This window comes from Hylobates moloch, unplaced genomic scaffold (assembly GCF_009828535.3).
Source record: "Hylobates moloch isolate HMO894 unplaced genomic scaffold, HMol_V3 SCAFFOLD_13, whole genome shotgun sequence".
Lineage (NCBI taxonomy): Eukaryota > Metazoa > Chordata > Mammalia > Primates > Hylobatidae > Hylobates > Hylobates moloch.
This window is the reverse complement of record NW_026652288.1, coordinates 3,050,104-3,063,555: the sequence shown is the minus strand read 5'-3', so window position 1 is coordinate 3,063,555 and position 13,452 is coordinate 3,050,104. Positions and strand designations below refer to the sequence as shown.

General features: G+C 48.8%; 1 protein-coding gene across 4 annotated transcripts in view; it reads right to left on the bottom strand.

Moving 5' to 3' along the window:
* The window catches only part of TRAPPC12 (trafficking protein particle complex subunit 12), a 104,408-nt gene that overhangs the window by 52,940 nt on the left and 38,016 nt on the right, over nt 1-13,452 (bottom strand). For all 4 annotated transcript variants that reach the window (XM_032172102.2, XM_032172103.2, XM_032172104.2 and 1 more), the window contains exons 4-5: nt 5,494-5,607; nt 2,827-2,965 (exon numbers count right to left, since the gene is read on the bottom strand). In XM_032172102.2, the coding sequence (XP_032027993.1) occupies nt 2,827-2,965; nt 5,494-5,607 (253 nt within the window). The remainder of the gene's footprint in view (nt 1-2,826; nt 2,966-5,493; nt 5,608-13,452) is intronic.

Sequence of the window (13,452 nt, the reverse complement as noted above, 5' to 3'; positions counted from 1 at the left end):
GAGGAGTCATTTGGAATCTATAATTCACACGGACCTCAGTAGAAAAAGAAACCAGAGCACTTGGTGCAGCTGTGCGCTTCAGGGTATCTGGTGGTTTCCATTAAGGCCTGTGTGCTCAAGGCCCTGAGTTTTCTGTTAGCAGCAGACAAAATGCCTAAAAAAATCAGCTGTCAAGTCCCAGCTCCAGTCCCCGGCCCAGGCAGAGTCCCACAGACCTGGGTCCAGCCCCCTCCCAGGACTATGGACCACGTGGGAAGGCCGGGGTTGGAGGAGATGCTCAGGCTGCAGTTAGGCAGAGGGGGAAGGGATGGTTTTATTTATGCTGGGGGGAAAACAAAGCTGATCCTTATAAGAAATAGGAAAACAGCTGTTTCTTGACTATGATAGCTACCAGGCATAACTGACTAAATAGAAACACCCTCAAACTTCCCCAATTAACAATGCCTTTAACCTTTCCATCTTTTCTTCACAACCTACCAAGTGACAGGCTCCCCATTCTTTTTGGGCTGGAAATTCGGTCTTACACAGAAAGGATGACCCTCAAACTGGCGACGAAGTGGAGACAAGAAAGGGACACAACAGAATCAGGGAGCCCAGTTAATTTACAAGGTAGAACAGTATCCCTTGAACAACCAGCAATGGCTGTATCTCTCCAACTCATGAGCGGATGTGGGAACCACCTACGTGCGGACTGGACGGAACTTTGGGAGGGACGTAGATGAGACTTGCTGCGGGGAGAGAGGACAGATAAAGCCCTGCTCCTCGAGGACAGTGCTCACGACCACCAGGCAGCTTCCAGGCTGGAGTGCGGGAGAAGAAATACCCCAGGGAAGAGGTAAAGACGTCTTTATCCAACTCATGGCTGCAAAAGCCAGACTGCTGGGGACAGAAGGCCTGCTTGGCCAGCAACGCCAGTGAGGGCCCCTCAGCAAGTTCCCGAGACTCCTCTGGCCCCACTTCCTCCACCTGTTGGCCAGGCCACGGCAGACAAAGCTCCTGAACACGCACCCTCAAGCGGTCCTGGCTTTGGTCTGTTCCTCCTGCTCATGTGGAAGGCTGGCAGGACTGGACAGGCCAGTGGGTGGGCAGGAAGTGTCACACATTAAGGACTGGCATCTACATCCCTGGATGACACAGAGTCCTACGTCCGAGAGTGACAGTGGTGTTGCTGGTCCTTCCTGACTCTGTGGCTACCTAGCTTGGTTGGTTCACTTCCATGAAATCAAGCCAGCCCCATCAAAACAATCTCTTTGATTTATGCCCTATTTTAGTTATTAAAAGTTACCCTTTCCATTTTTTCTTTTCCACAAGGGGCAAATTCCCTTAGTCAGAAGGAAGAAACAATTTTAATACCAGTGAGACTAAAGGTCAAAAAACACTTTATACTAAAAATGATACAAATCTCCATCAATTCCGGGATAACTCGGAGTAATATGGACCAATTCCCACCCGTCCTACTTGGAGGAAGGTAAAGATGATAAAGGAGAGAGCATGGGGAATAAAGAAAGCCGGCGTCTGCATTCGTTCCTATGCCCCTCCGAAGAAACAGAGCTGAGGTTTAAGCAAAAAACAACACACAAAGAAGCTGAAAGATTGTTTTTACTTCTACCCTTTTTAGTTCATCTATTTACCTACTAGTATCAACCAAGTTCAACAGAATGTTTATTTAAATGTTCTGAGACTTCTATAGGAATTATTATTTTATTATTAATCAGGACTTTGCATCTCTTGTACCACTGGTTTTAAACATTTTCTACCTCCAATCAGGCTCTGCATTTCCTGACAACTAGGACAATTCTCTGTAGCTCCACTGCCTCAGCCAACAAATGCTGACAATTCAGCCTGCAAAATGCGGCAGTGCGAGACCTTCCCATGTTACTGATACATTCGGAAAGAGTAAGAAAACCAGCAAATACAGTTGGTACTAGATAGCAGCCACTATTCCAAGCAACTTACACATGACATCATTTAATCTTCAGGGCAACCCAGGAAGTGAGGAGGATTGGCATCTCTGTTTTACCAATAAGGACACTGGGGCACAGAGATGTCAGATAACTCCCCCAAGGCTACACGAGTCAACGGGGAAAGCAGGATGTAACTGGGGATGTCTGACAACGGGGCGTGGGCTTTCAATAGCTGCTTACACTGCCCTCATGAGACACCTTGCCAGGACTGTTTTCTATTTAAGAACATATGAGAGGCTTCAAACATATTTATAAGGTTCTCCACCAAGAGACGCACATTGCACAAGGCTCCCCGTGCTACAGAAGGCTCTCCATAACCCGCCTTCTCCCTTCCCAACTGGTGATTTGTCACTCTCCTAGAACTACCCTAGGCTGTAGCCTAGTGTTTTCCAAACAATGGTTGTGACTGTGACCCAAAGGGTGAACCACAACCAGATTTTTAAAATAAATTAAATCAGAATAGAGACAAATGGACAATGTCATGGTGTGTGCCACATGCACGGACACGGTTGGTTCCACTGCTCTGCGTCTCTGTGCACCAGGTCCCGATATGGGACGGTGGAGCGCAGCTCAGACGTCTACCACCCGGCCCCTGCACCAAATCATGCTGCCTTGACACAGCAGGTGCTTGACACATGGCTGCTAAATGTACAAACAGACGCACTAGGGAGCAACTCCAGGTCAGTGTTTTGGTAAATCTGAGTGGGAGCATTCTGTAAGTCAAGGCTTGTTGCTAGGTACTTATCTGATTTTTCAAGACTGGATAAATAAGGAAAACTGAGGCTACCAAATTATGTATAAATCAAAGCAAACCAGAGCGACACACATACAAATGTACAAATATTAAATACCATGGCCTTACCCCTGCGCCCAGGGTACACGTGTGGGTAGTACTCGTAATAAAGATCTGGCTGATCAAGATTTCCAAAGGGTTCAAATTCCATCTCAGCATTCTGGAAAAGGCCCAACTTCACTAGTAGTGCCAGCCTCACAAACCAGAGCTAAAAACAAAATACAATGGAAACAATAGGTTATCTACATATATCCAGTTCAGAAATTGCTATTCCTTATGAAGTTGGTGTTAGAGGTTAATTTCTCATATATTAAAATAAGGGCTAACCTAACTTTCTATCTTTGCATATTTACACAATCGTGTTTAAAAAATTACTCTTGAAGCTGGGCATGATGCCTCATGCCTGCAGTTCCAGCTACTCAGGAGGCTGAGGTGGGAAGATCGCTTGAGCCCAGGAGACTGAGTCCAGCCTGGGCAACACAGCGAGACTCTGCCTCTAAAAAGAAATTACTATTGAGCTTAATAACAATGTGAATGATTTTATATAATTGTTTACTCAATAAGTTAACAGTGCTTACTGGGCAGGTGTGTGTGCAAAGCACTGTGCTAGGTGTCATGAAGATGAAAAGACACCAAAGGAATGCGCCACCTAGTGGAGGGCGGGGGAATGACGGCGGGAACGGGAGCAGGAAGGAGAGGAAGCGCAGGGGATGGGTTGTGTTTGAGGGCAGCTCTCAGGGCTGTGGAATTTCAAGGCGCCACAGGCTAAGGAAGGGTCTGCTGGTTCAAGGAACGTAAGGACAAAGATACAGAGTGGACAAAACACAATATACAAGAGAGCACAGTGTGCTCTGGCAGCATCTGGGGTACATTCAGGAAAATGGTGGGAATTTGCATTAGACAGCTGCAGAGCCAGAGACTTGGGATTAAAAGGGGTACCTTAGAAATGACCTAATTTGATCTGACTTTACTGATGAGAAGAATGAACTTCACTAAGTGTCCGCTGAGGGATGAATGGATAAAGGAACGTGGCACGATACACAGTGGAATACCACTCAGCTTTCGTGGAGGAAATCCCATCGTTTGTGATGTGGATGAGCCTAGGGGACATGATGTTAGACAAACAAGCCAGGCACAGAAAGACAAACACCGTGTGACCTCACTTACACATGGAATCTGGAAACACTGAACTCACAGAAGCAGGGTAGATGGCGGGGGCCGGGGCTGGGGGTGGGGAGGAGGGCAGGGCAGGGGAGGTTTGAGGGATGTTAGTCAAAGGAAACAAAATTCAGTGAGACACGAGGAATAAGCGCAACAGATCTATTGTAGACATGGTGACCACAGTTACAATGTATACTAAAAATTGCTACGACAGATTTTCAGTGTTCTCATTACACACACACACACACACACGCACACATGCGAGGCAATGCATGTGATTTAGCTTGATTTAACCATTCCATAGTGTCTACATATCCTGTCATGGTCTGAGGGTTTGCATATAACACGCGAAGATGAAATTTCACATGGTAGGCAATGGGAGACTGTCCAGCTCTTGACTAGCTCCGTTTCAGACCTAGTTGGAAAGGAGGTGGTTCACCCTCTTTAGGAAGCCTGGTGGTCCCTGGCTCCAGGGAGGTCACCATATTGGTGTTGAGCTAGTGCCAACACCTGATCAACAAAGTGCACTACGGCCCAGAACTCCCGGGCCCAAGTGATCCACCTGCCTCAGTCTCCCCAGTAGCTGGGACTACAGTCAATGCACCGCTGCGCTGGGCACAGTTTTCGAGCAGGAAAGTGAGATGATCAAAAGTGTGCTTTAAGAGTTTTTTTGGAGGTAGTTTATGGAATGAATGTGAATAAAGAAACTTGAACTAAGTTCATGTAAGAGGCCAAAGCGACGCTGCAATGAGAGCTCGAACTGCGGGTCGTGACGGGTTGGAGAGAAATGATAGAAAAACAGCCTAAGATTTGGCAAACCAATGGATGGACAGGTGATGGGGGAAAGTGCATTTAAAGCTAGAGCGGCTCTTCTTGTTGGCTCTTGGGGGAAGACAGAGTAGGAGTCTGCTGGAAATAGCTAAGCTGTCAGGGCTCCCCAGAGCTGCTCCTTTCAAAAGCTCATCACAGTTCTGAAGGATCTAGTGATCTGTTTAGTCCCAGGGGATTCCCATGTAAGCTAGAAGAACAGTTAAAAAACTCCCCAGGGAAAGGTAAGAATTTATCAACATTTGCAGCTGTTCCTTCTTCTCAGATGAGTTTCCTTTTGTTCACAAATCTATTTTGTGCATTCCCTTTTCTTTTTTTTTAAATTTCAGAGCAAGTGATATACCAGGAGGAGCCAATGGCACATGGACCCTCCGTCCTTGGGGTGGACAGAACCAACTGCTCCTGTCACTATTTCCCACGGGGCCCAGACGCGCCCCAGAGCCCCGGACAGGCCAGTTGCTACTGCCAGTCGTGAGGCGACCCCACCTGCTGACCCAAAGCCATGCTGGTCCCACCATGAGACTGAGTGTGGGCACCTGTGAGCGTGCTTCTGGGGCACACGGGCGTCCTGACGGGCGAAGTGAGAATTCCAGTGCCCCAGTATAGTATATACAATATAATTAGGAGAGAAAGAAGCAGGATATGAAAATACACTTTTTGTTATCGGCATGAAAGGCCGTGGTCCTGTCCATGTCCCCAAACTGTGATAAGCCAGGTTAAACGACAGCACCTGAAAGGTGTTCTCACCTGCAGTGAATCTGTTGTGTGGCTGGTGGGCAGCCCGCTCTTGCCATAGCCCTGGCCATGGGCCGTGAGGAGACGTCCGCAGAGGTCCACTGCTGCCCTCCAGTTTCTGCAGCTCTGCAAGACACAGCAGAACATGTGACCAAACACACATGCAAGGCATGGTGGAATACATGACCCAAACGCATAGCCACTGGCCACAGCTGCTCACCTTGCTGGAAGCAGCGCCAGCCAGCCATTAGTAATCATGACAAGGTCAGTGTGCTGACGGCATGGAGGGGAATGCCATTTGTCAACGCTGCACGTGTAATTAGGCAATAAGAGAGCCAAGCGTGAGATACAGTTCGAGCCGATCAAATCATAAAAACATTAAAATTTAACAACCGATAGAACATCGGGAAGAGGCTTTTTATTGGAAAGCTCCGCACATCTCTCAATCTATATGACTGGTTTCCTTTTTAGCAAGATTATCTTGAGATTTCTGTCAATTTAAAATAAATAAGGAAATTTTATGCTATGTGTTGGACATATTTATTTGTATCTGTAAGATCTGCATGTGACTCTAAAATAAGTGGCTTTATATGTTCATAATTCTAATTTATCAATATGAAAAAATCAATGAACTGGATGAACACAACATGTTCCAGGCCCATGTGGCAATGCATGGTATACTTTCACATCGCTTAACGTTACGGCTTCAACATGGAAAGGCTGGCTGGTACTGACACACTGGCTGATTCGCACAGACTCTTGTGTTTATCTTTGCCCTCGTGCAATACAGAAAGGACGGCCATCAGGCAAATGAATGGGAAAATAAGATCAGAATGTTTAAACCTTTTAAGAAGCTAAAAGTGGATGCTCACTCTGTCTTTTCTCAATGTAACGGGCGCTATCTTTGAATATGGTAGATGTCCTTATTTCTGCAGCCAGTCAATAAACATGCTTTAAGTACCTCCTGCCTGACAGAGACCGCAAGGCTGGTGGGGAGGTTAGTGAACAGGCACTCATTAGTGGTATGATCTAGCAAGGGAGACAGACAATTAAACAATATGTTTCTCAAGAATTAGCTAAATGATTTTGTGTGCATGCCAAGCGCTTCTCTGACAAGAAGTTTAGGAGTTTACATATTTTAAAAATGTGTGGTAGAGCCTGCCACACACTTCTTCTGTATACTAACTCACACACACACTACTCCCTCTCCACACCTCCTGCACTCCATGCCGGGACACAGAGAACGCAGGGCCTGCTCATGAAGTGCCTAGGAGGGCAATGAGTCTCAGCTTTGCACTACAGTTGTTCTGCAGTCCTTTATTTGGGCTTCCTCAGGCAGGAGCTAACGACCTGCTCCAATTCCAGCCGCAGTGGGGGTGTGGGGGGCCGTGCTGAAGGCAGGAGAGTGGGGCTTGTGTCTTCCGGGGCTCTGACATGTGGCCTCACACTCACACTGCAGGCTCAGCAATGGCTGAGTTTACAGAGCTGAGGTCATCTGTCCTACCTCACAGATGTGACAATTAAATAAGATACATGAAAGTGCTGAGCACAGTGCCAGGCAGGAGGCAGGCATTAAAAATGTGAACGATGCTGTTAAAAATTCCCAAACTGTTTCTACATCAATCCAGAGTCAGCGTGTGCGTGCCTAGTGAAACTCTATGTGGAAGGGAAGGAACTGGTGCTGGGCCTTGAGCTTCAGACAGGCCAGGCTCTACGACTGAGTAGCCGTGTGACCTGCCACAAGCCGCCGGCTGTCCCTAGGCTGCAGGCATCTCAGTTTCCTCCAGGTCTTCTGAGGGGTTGGTAGTTGTTTTTTTTTAACTGCTGAACATTCTACTGTCCACATTACCAGTGTGTTTACCCACTGACCTATCGAAGGACCTCTTGGTTGCTCTAGTTTTTGGCAACTATGGATAAAGCTGGTATCAACATCTTTGGGTAGATTCTTGTGTGGATATAAGCATTCGGCATAACTGGGTGAAATATCCAGGAGTGTAATGCAATAACTGGATTGCTGGGTTGTATGTCAGAGTATGTTTAGTGCTGTAGGAGGCCGCCAAGCTGTCTTCCTAAGTGGCCGTGCCATCTTGCCTTCCCCAGCAGTGACGAGTCCCGCGGCTGCACGTCCCGTGGCACTTGGTGTTGTCTGTGCTCTGTTTTTCAGCCACTCTAACGGGCATGCGTTTCACTGTCAGGTGAACTTTCCACCGTTGTCTCACGGAGTTTTTCCTTTCACTGTACCTGCCACAGCCTGATGGTGAGTACTGGCCTCCATGGCACCCACCAGCGAGCTGCAAATATTAGCAGGACAACTCAAATGAGATTTCTTAAAATACATCTTGTAGCTTGTTTTTTTTGTAAATGAGGAGACCAGAGCATACACAGTGCAGCTGGAGTCTGTGGTTTTCTTCACTGGCTGGTGCGTGGCCACTGGACCAAGTCAGAGAACCACTGATCCACGGTGAAGATGAGATCGGTGCCACGTTCCCCTAAACTGTCCAGACTACAGCAAGTAATACAGGATTTCTGTGTTCTGGTTGACAGTTCAGAAGTATTTTTAGATTGGTTAAGATAATTTACTAAAACGATCTCCAAATGCCTTCTCTAGTCTAAATTCAATGCAATAATCACTTTATATAATACAAATGGCTCTGTATATTCTCTTTGAATTGCAAATGTGAAAGAGTGAGAGGGAAAGAGATTGTGCCAAGTCTGAACCAGTTCTATATATGCATCTAGGCAGATTCTGTATCCAGGGGCAACTAATAACTGCTCCCTTCCTGGTTCCCTAGGCCTAAGGCTCTGGCCTTTCCTGCTAGAAAGGCTGGGGCCCTCTTCCCTCAGGACATGCCCCACAGTGAGGACAAGCAGGAGTTAATCAGGGAGGAGGAGGGGGCGGAGACCCTAGAAGAGGACAGAATGTGTGCGAAGCAAGGCGAGAGCAGGCACGGGGGCGGGGGGCACAGGGAGCAGAGGGCAGGGTGCAGGGCCCGAGGGGATGCAGTAAGGACCAGCAGGCCGGAGGGAGGCGGTGGAGGAGGGGCTGAGCAGGTGTGGATGAGGGGAGGCTGGGGAAGCAGGTGAGGACGGGGTGGCACAGGAGGTGAGGCAGAGGAGGGTCGGGTGTGCTGGCCTTTGCAGGCTTCCACAGAACACAGGCCACAGCAGTGTCCTGTCATCACATTTGAAGGCCCCAGTCTCCCTGCACTGATGGGGTGAACTTAAGGCGTCCGTGTAGATGTGAGTAAAGCTATCAGGAGGATGTTCCAGCAGCCGGGCCTGGTGCTGGCAATCTGTGCACATCCTGTGGATGCCCCCCACCCCCTACTGCCTGAGTTGGTGGGCAGAGCTCACAGGAACCCAGAGCCCAGCCTCGTGTGCACCTGCACGGTGATAAGGTTCTGTGCTACCATGGAAGAGCTGGGCATTCACAGCAGAGCTGAGGGGCTGGACAGATACCATATGGCCAGGAAGTCTACAATGTTTATTTTATGGCCTTTTACAGAAAATGCTGGCAGATCCCAGGTCTAGGCCCCTCGTGGCTCAGCAGTTCATTTCTGTTGACTTCAAGGAGGACTGTGGGCTGACTTCAGCCCGTGAGTGGCTTGTGACTGATACCTGAGGACGAGGCACAGGAACGGAGATGCTCCTGCAGTCACGAGACAGAGAACTTTATGTGTACGGTATGCAGTGATAACAAAGCAGGGGCCTGCATTTGGCATGTGTTTTCCATTTTATTCTTTCATGACTGATTATTGTGAATTAGTTATTATTTATATTGATGGTGCAGAGTGGCAGACGCAGGCGAGTATTTGTAGAGACAGGGTTTTTCCATGTTTCCCAGGCTTGTCTTGAATTTCTGGGCTGAAGTGATCTACTCACCTCGGCCTCCCAGAGTGCTGGGATTACAGGCATGAGCCACTGTGCCTGCCACTATGACAATGTTTCTTTTTTTTTTTTTTTTTTGAGACAGAGTCTCTATTGCCCAGGCTGGAGTGCGGTGGCACGATCTCGACTCGCTGCAATCTCCACCTCCTGGGTTCAAGCGATTCTCCTGCCTCAGCCTCCTGAGTAGCTGGGATCATAGGCGCCTGCCACCACGCCCGGCTAATTTTTGTATTTTTAGTAGAGATGGGGTTTCGCCATGTTGGCCAGGCTGGTCTCGAGCTCCTGACCTCCGGTGATCTGCCTGCCTCGGCCTCCCAAAGTGCTGAGATTACAGGCGTGAGCCATCACGCCTGGCCAATGACCATTTTTAAAAATGAGAAACTTAAGGTTTTAATTCTCGTGGAAAGGAGAACAAAGAAGATTGATGAGTAAATGTTGGCGGAATCTGCATTTCCTCATTCATTCACTCAGCGGCCATTTACTGACCACCTGCTGTGGACCAGGCACTGTGCTAGGCTCGAGGGGACACAAGGCCGATGAAGAGGGCCAGGTCCCAGAAGCCAGGACAAGTTTCCAACATCAGGTCACAATGGTGAGATTTCAGTTCCAGGCAAGAGGGGCAACTGGGTGCTTCTAAACAGAAATGCATTTTGAAATAAAATGTTTGGAAAATGAATCCAGCTGCAGTGTACAGACCGACTAGGGCAGTCTAAAGACCGTACGTGGTCAGGCGCTGCATCACCCGGCCCGGCAGGAGGAGAGCAGCAGGCAGCAGGGGCGGTGGGGGGTGCCGTGGCTGCTCCCTAGAGGGTGAGAGAGACCCAGAAACAAACTAACCAATAAAACACTAATGTGGAAATCTGAGGGATGGCGCGAACCTGTCTCTACCCACCCAGGGCAGGCCGGACATGGAGACGCAGCAGGCAGATGAGCTGGGTTTTACAAAATGACAGAAGATACAAAAAATGACAAGATGGTGGAACAGTCACGTGAAGTGCCTGGTAAACCTACAGATGGCAGGTTGTAGCTGAGGAGAGAAGACACTGGAGATCCAGGTTTGGGAGAAGCATGTGCCAGGGAGAGGTGACCCAGCGAGGGAGAGGAAAGCCTTCCTGAGAGGAGCGGAGGCAGGTACCACAGAGCATCTGCCCTGCAGCCGAGGAAGGCTGCCCAGGAGGGCACAGTGAAGGGGCAGGGGAGGGCAGTGAAGGGGTAGGGGTGTGCCCAGGAAGTGGCCTGGGGGCCCTGCAGTGCTTCTGCTCTCAGCGTCCAAGGACAGAACTGCCCCTGCGGACACACAGGAAAGCTCACAGAATGCCCCTGACGTTTCGGGGAAGGAATAAAGAAACCTACCTGTGGAAGTCACAGTGCGAATGCCTGTGAGGCGAAGCTGTTACAAGACAGCCCTTAAGGCAGGCTGGGCTGGCGGAGTGGGCTTAGCTCCCTGTTCATATTGTTAACAGAAGCACCCAGTCACTCCCTCACTTGAGAAGCATCTACTAAGCACCTAAGAGGAAGTATGTCCTAAGTTAGGCAACAGGAGTACAAAGATGAATTTGGTATGAGGGACAGTCATACAGAACGAATGGCTACCAGTGCATCAAGACAGACACAGATGCTCCATCCATACCCACCGTAAGTTAGAAATATCTCGAGATGAAAATAAGTGAGCCAGGCGTGGTGGGTCACGCCTGTAATCCCAGCACTTTGGGAGGCTGCGGTGGGTGGATCATGAGGTCAGGAGATGGAGACCATCCTGGCTAACATGGTGAAACCCCGTCTCTACTAAAAATACAAAAAATTAGCCAGGCGTGGTGGCGGGTGCCTGTAGTCCCAGCTACTCAGGAGGCTGAGGCAGGACAATAGTGTGAACCCAGGAGGCGGAGCCTGCAGTGAGCTGAGATCGCGCCATTGCACTCCAGCCTGGGCGACAGAGCGAGACTCTGCCCCCCCCAAAAAAAAAAAAAAGATAAGAAAATAAGTGAATGCAGCCGGGCACGGTGGCTCACGTCTGTAATCCCAGCACTTTGGGAGGCTGAGCTGGGTGGATCACCTGAGGTCAGGAGTTGGAGAGCAGCCTGGCCAACATGGTGAAATCCCAGCTCCATCGAAAATACAAAACCTAGCCAGGTGTGGTGGTGAGCACCTGTAATCCCAGCTACTTGGGAGGCTGAGGCAGGAGAATCACTTAAACCTGGAGAGAGGTTGCAGTGAGCAGAGATTGCACCACTGCACTCCAGCCTGGGCCACAGAGCCAAACTCCATCTCCTAAAAAAAAAAAAAAAAAAAAAAAAAGAAAAAAGAAAAGATGTGAATGCACCACCTAACCTACCGAATGTCACAGCATAGCCTAGCCTACCTTAAACATGCTCACAACACTTACATTAGCCTGCAGTTGCTTTATAAAGTGTTGGACATTTCATGTCTTTCCTTGAATTCACCATGAGTGAGAAACAGAATGGCATGTGGGTGCTCACAGTACAGTTCCCACCGAATGGGGAGCGCTTTTGCACCATCATAAAGTTGAAAAATCTGAAGTCAAGCCACGGAGGTTGGGGACTGTCTGTACATACACACACAGGCATAAATACAAGCAGCAGACCCTCTGTCTGCCGGGGACTGGTTCCAGGACCCCCGGGATACCAAATCCGTGACTGCTCAAGTCCTTGGTTGGTCCTCCGTATCTGGAGGTTCCACACGTGTGGATTCAACCAACCACGGCTGAAAGGTTGCTGTGCACACCTCACCGTGTTTCCCATCTGCGGGTGGTGGAATCCATGGATGCGGAACCTGCAGATATGAAGGGCCAACGTACGTGATGTCCGTATGAAATACATACATGCACACATACGTGTGTTTATGAAATACGGACACTCCAGTGTGGGAGACACTGAGATCAGTGGCACAGGGGTGGGGAGTCTCGCATGATGAACAAGAGGAATGCATGTCAACGAGGGGGATGGCGTCCCTCGCGGGGCAGAGGCACAAGCGGCACGGCATGGATACACTTGACAGCTCTGTGAGGACACTGCTGGCACTGATGCCTGAAGATTCAGGAAACGAGCCGACACATGGCAGAGCACGTTCAAGGCACTGCAGAGCAGGGACAGCTGGAGGATGGGGTTAGGGGGGTGGTGGGGGTGAGGCTGAGGTGGAGCTGGAGCTAGAGGCTAGACTCCAGAGTGGCGGACCCCAGAGTGGCGGGCGGGAGGGAGGACAAGAACCCGGGGGGCTTTGAGGGGAGAGAATGAATTCTAAGGACTAAATCCAGAGTGGAGTGACTGCTGCCAGGACCCCAGTGCCATGCTTATCTGGATCACACGACGAAGTGCGATTTCTTCTGAGATCACACGTGCCTGGTTTGAGTGACTGGTTACGATGGGTACTGGCTGCCAAGTGGGTCACATTTCCCAAAACTGAATGAGCTGAATCTGCAGTCCTACATGCTGATGGGAATATAATTAAATCACATATGCAACACACTATGTGCTAAACATTAATTATATCCTTTGAAACCACTTAAATTTATGATAAAACATTTTAGATAGCTTAAAAATGTGTGAGGGGTACCTAGTTTTCTAATTCTTTGGGGGGTATTATGTGAATACAAAGGATACTGAGCTGGCTTAGTGAACAAGGCACAAGGAAACGAAGCCTGAACTAGCACAGGAGGGGAGGGGCAGGGTGGAGGAGACAAATACTCATATGAATTATTTAGAAGGTAAAAGTCTTGGATTCTGGCCAGGGCAAATGGGTACTATCGTAAGCTAACTGAAAGGATACAGCAGAAACAGCAGGCTAAGGTGGCGGGTGCTGGTGAGATGATTCCGCATACTGACACCTTTTAAACACTTACAGTACTGTCAAGCAGGTTAGTTGCTTCAACAGAGTTAGCTACCACCCCCTATCTACCACCTCATCCCTGTGCACACTGTGGAATAGTACAAACAGTAAGTATGAAGTGAAAAAAGAAAGTCAACTGTGGACAATGATACAGTATTCTCAGATGCATCCTTGTCATGTTTTTTTAAAAAAAACATACACTGTCTTGTATCCTTTACTCAAAACTTTCTTATATCCTCA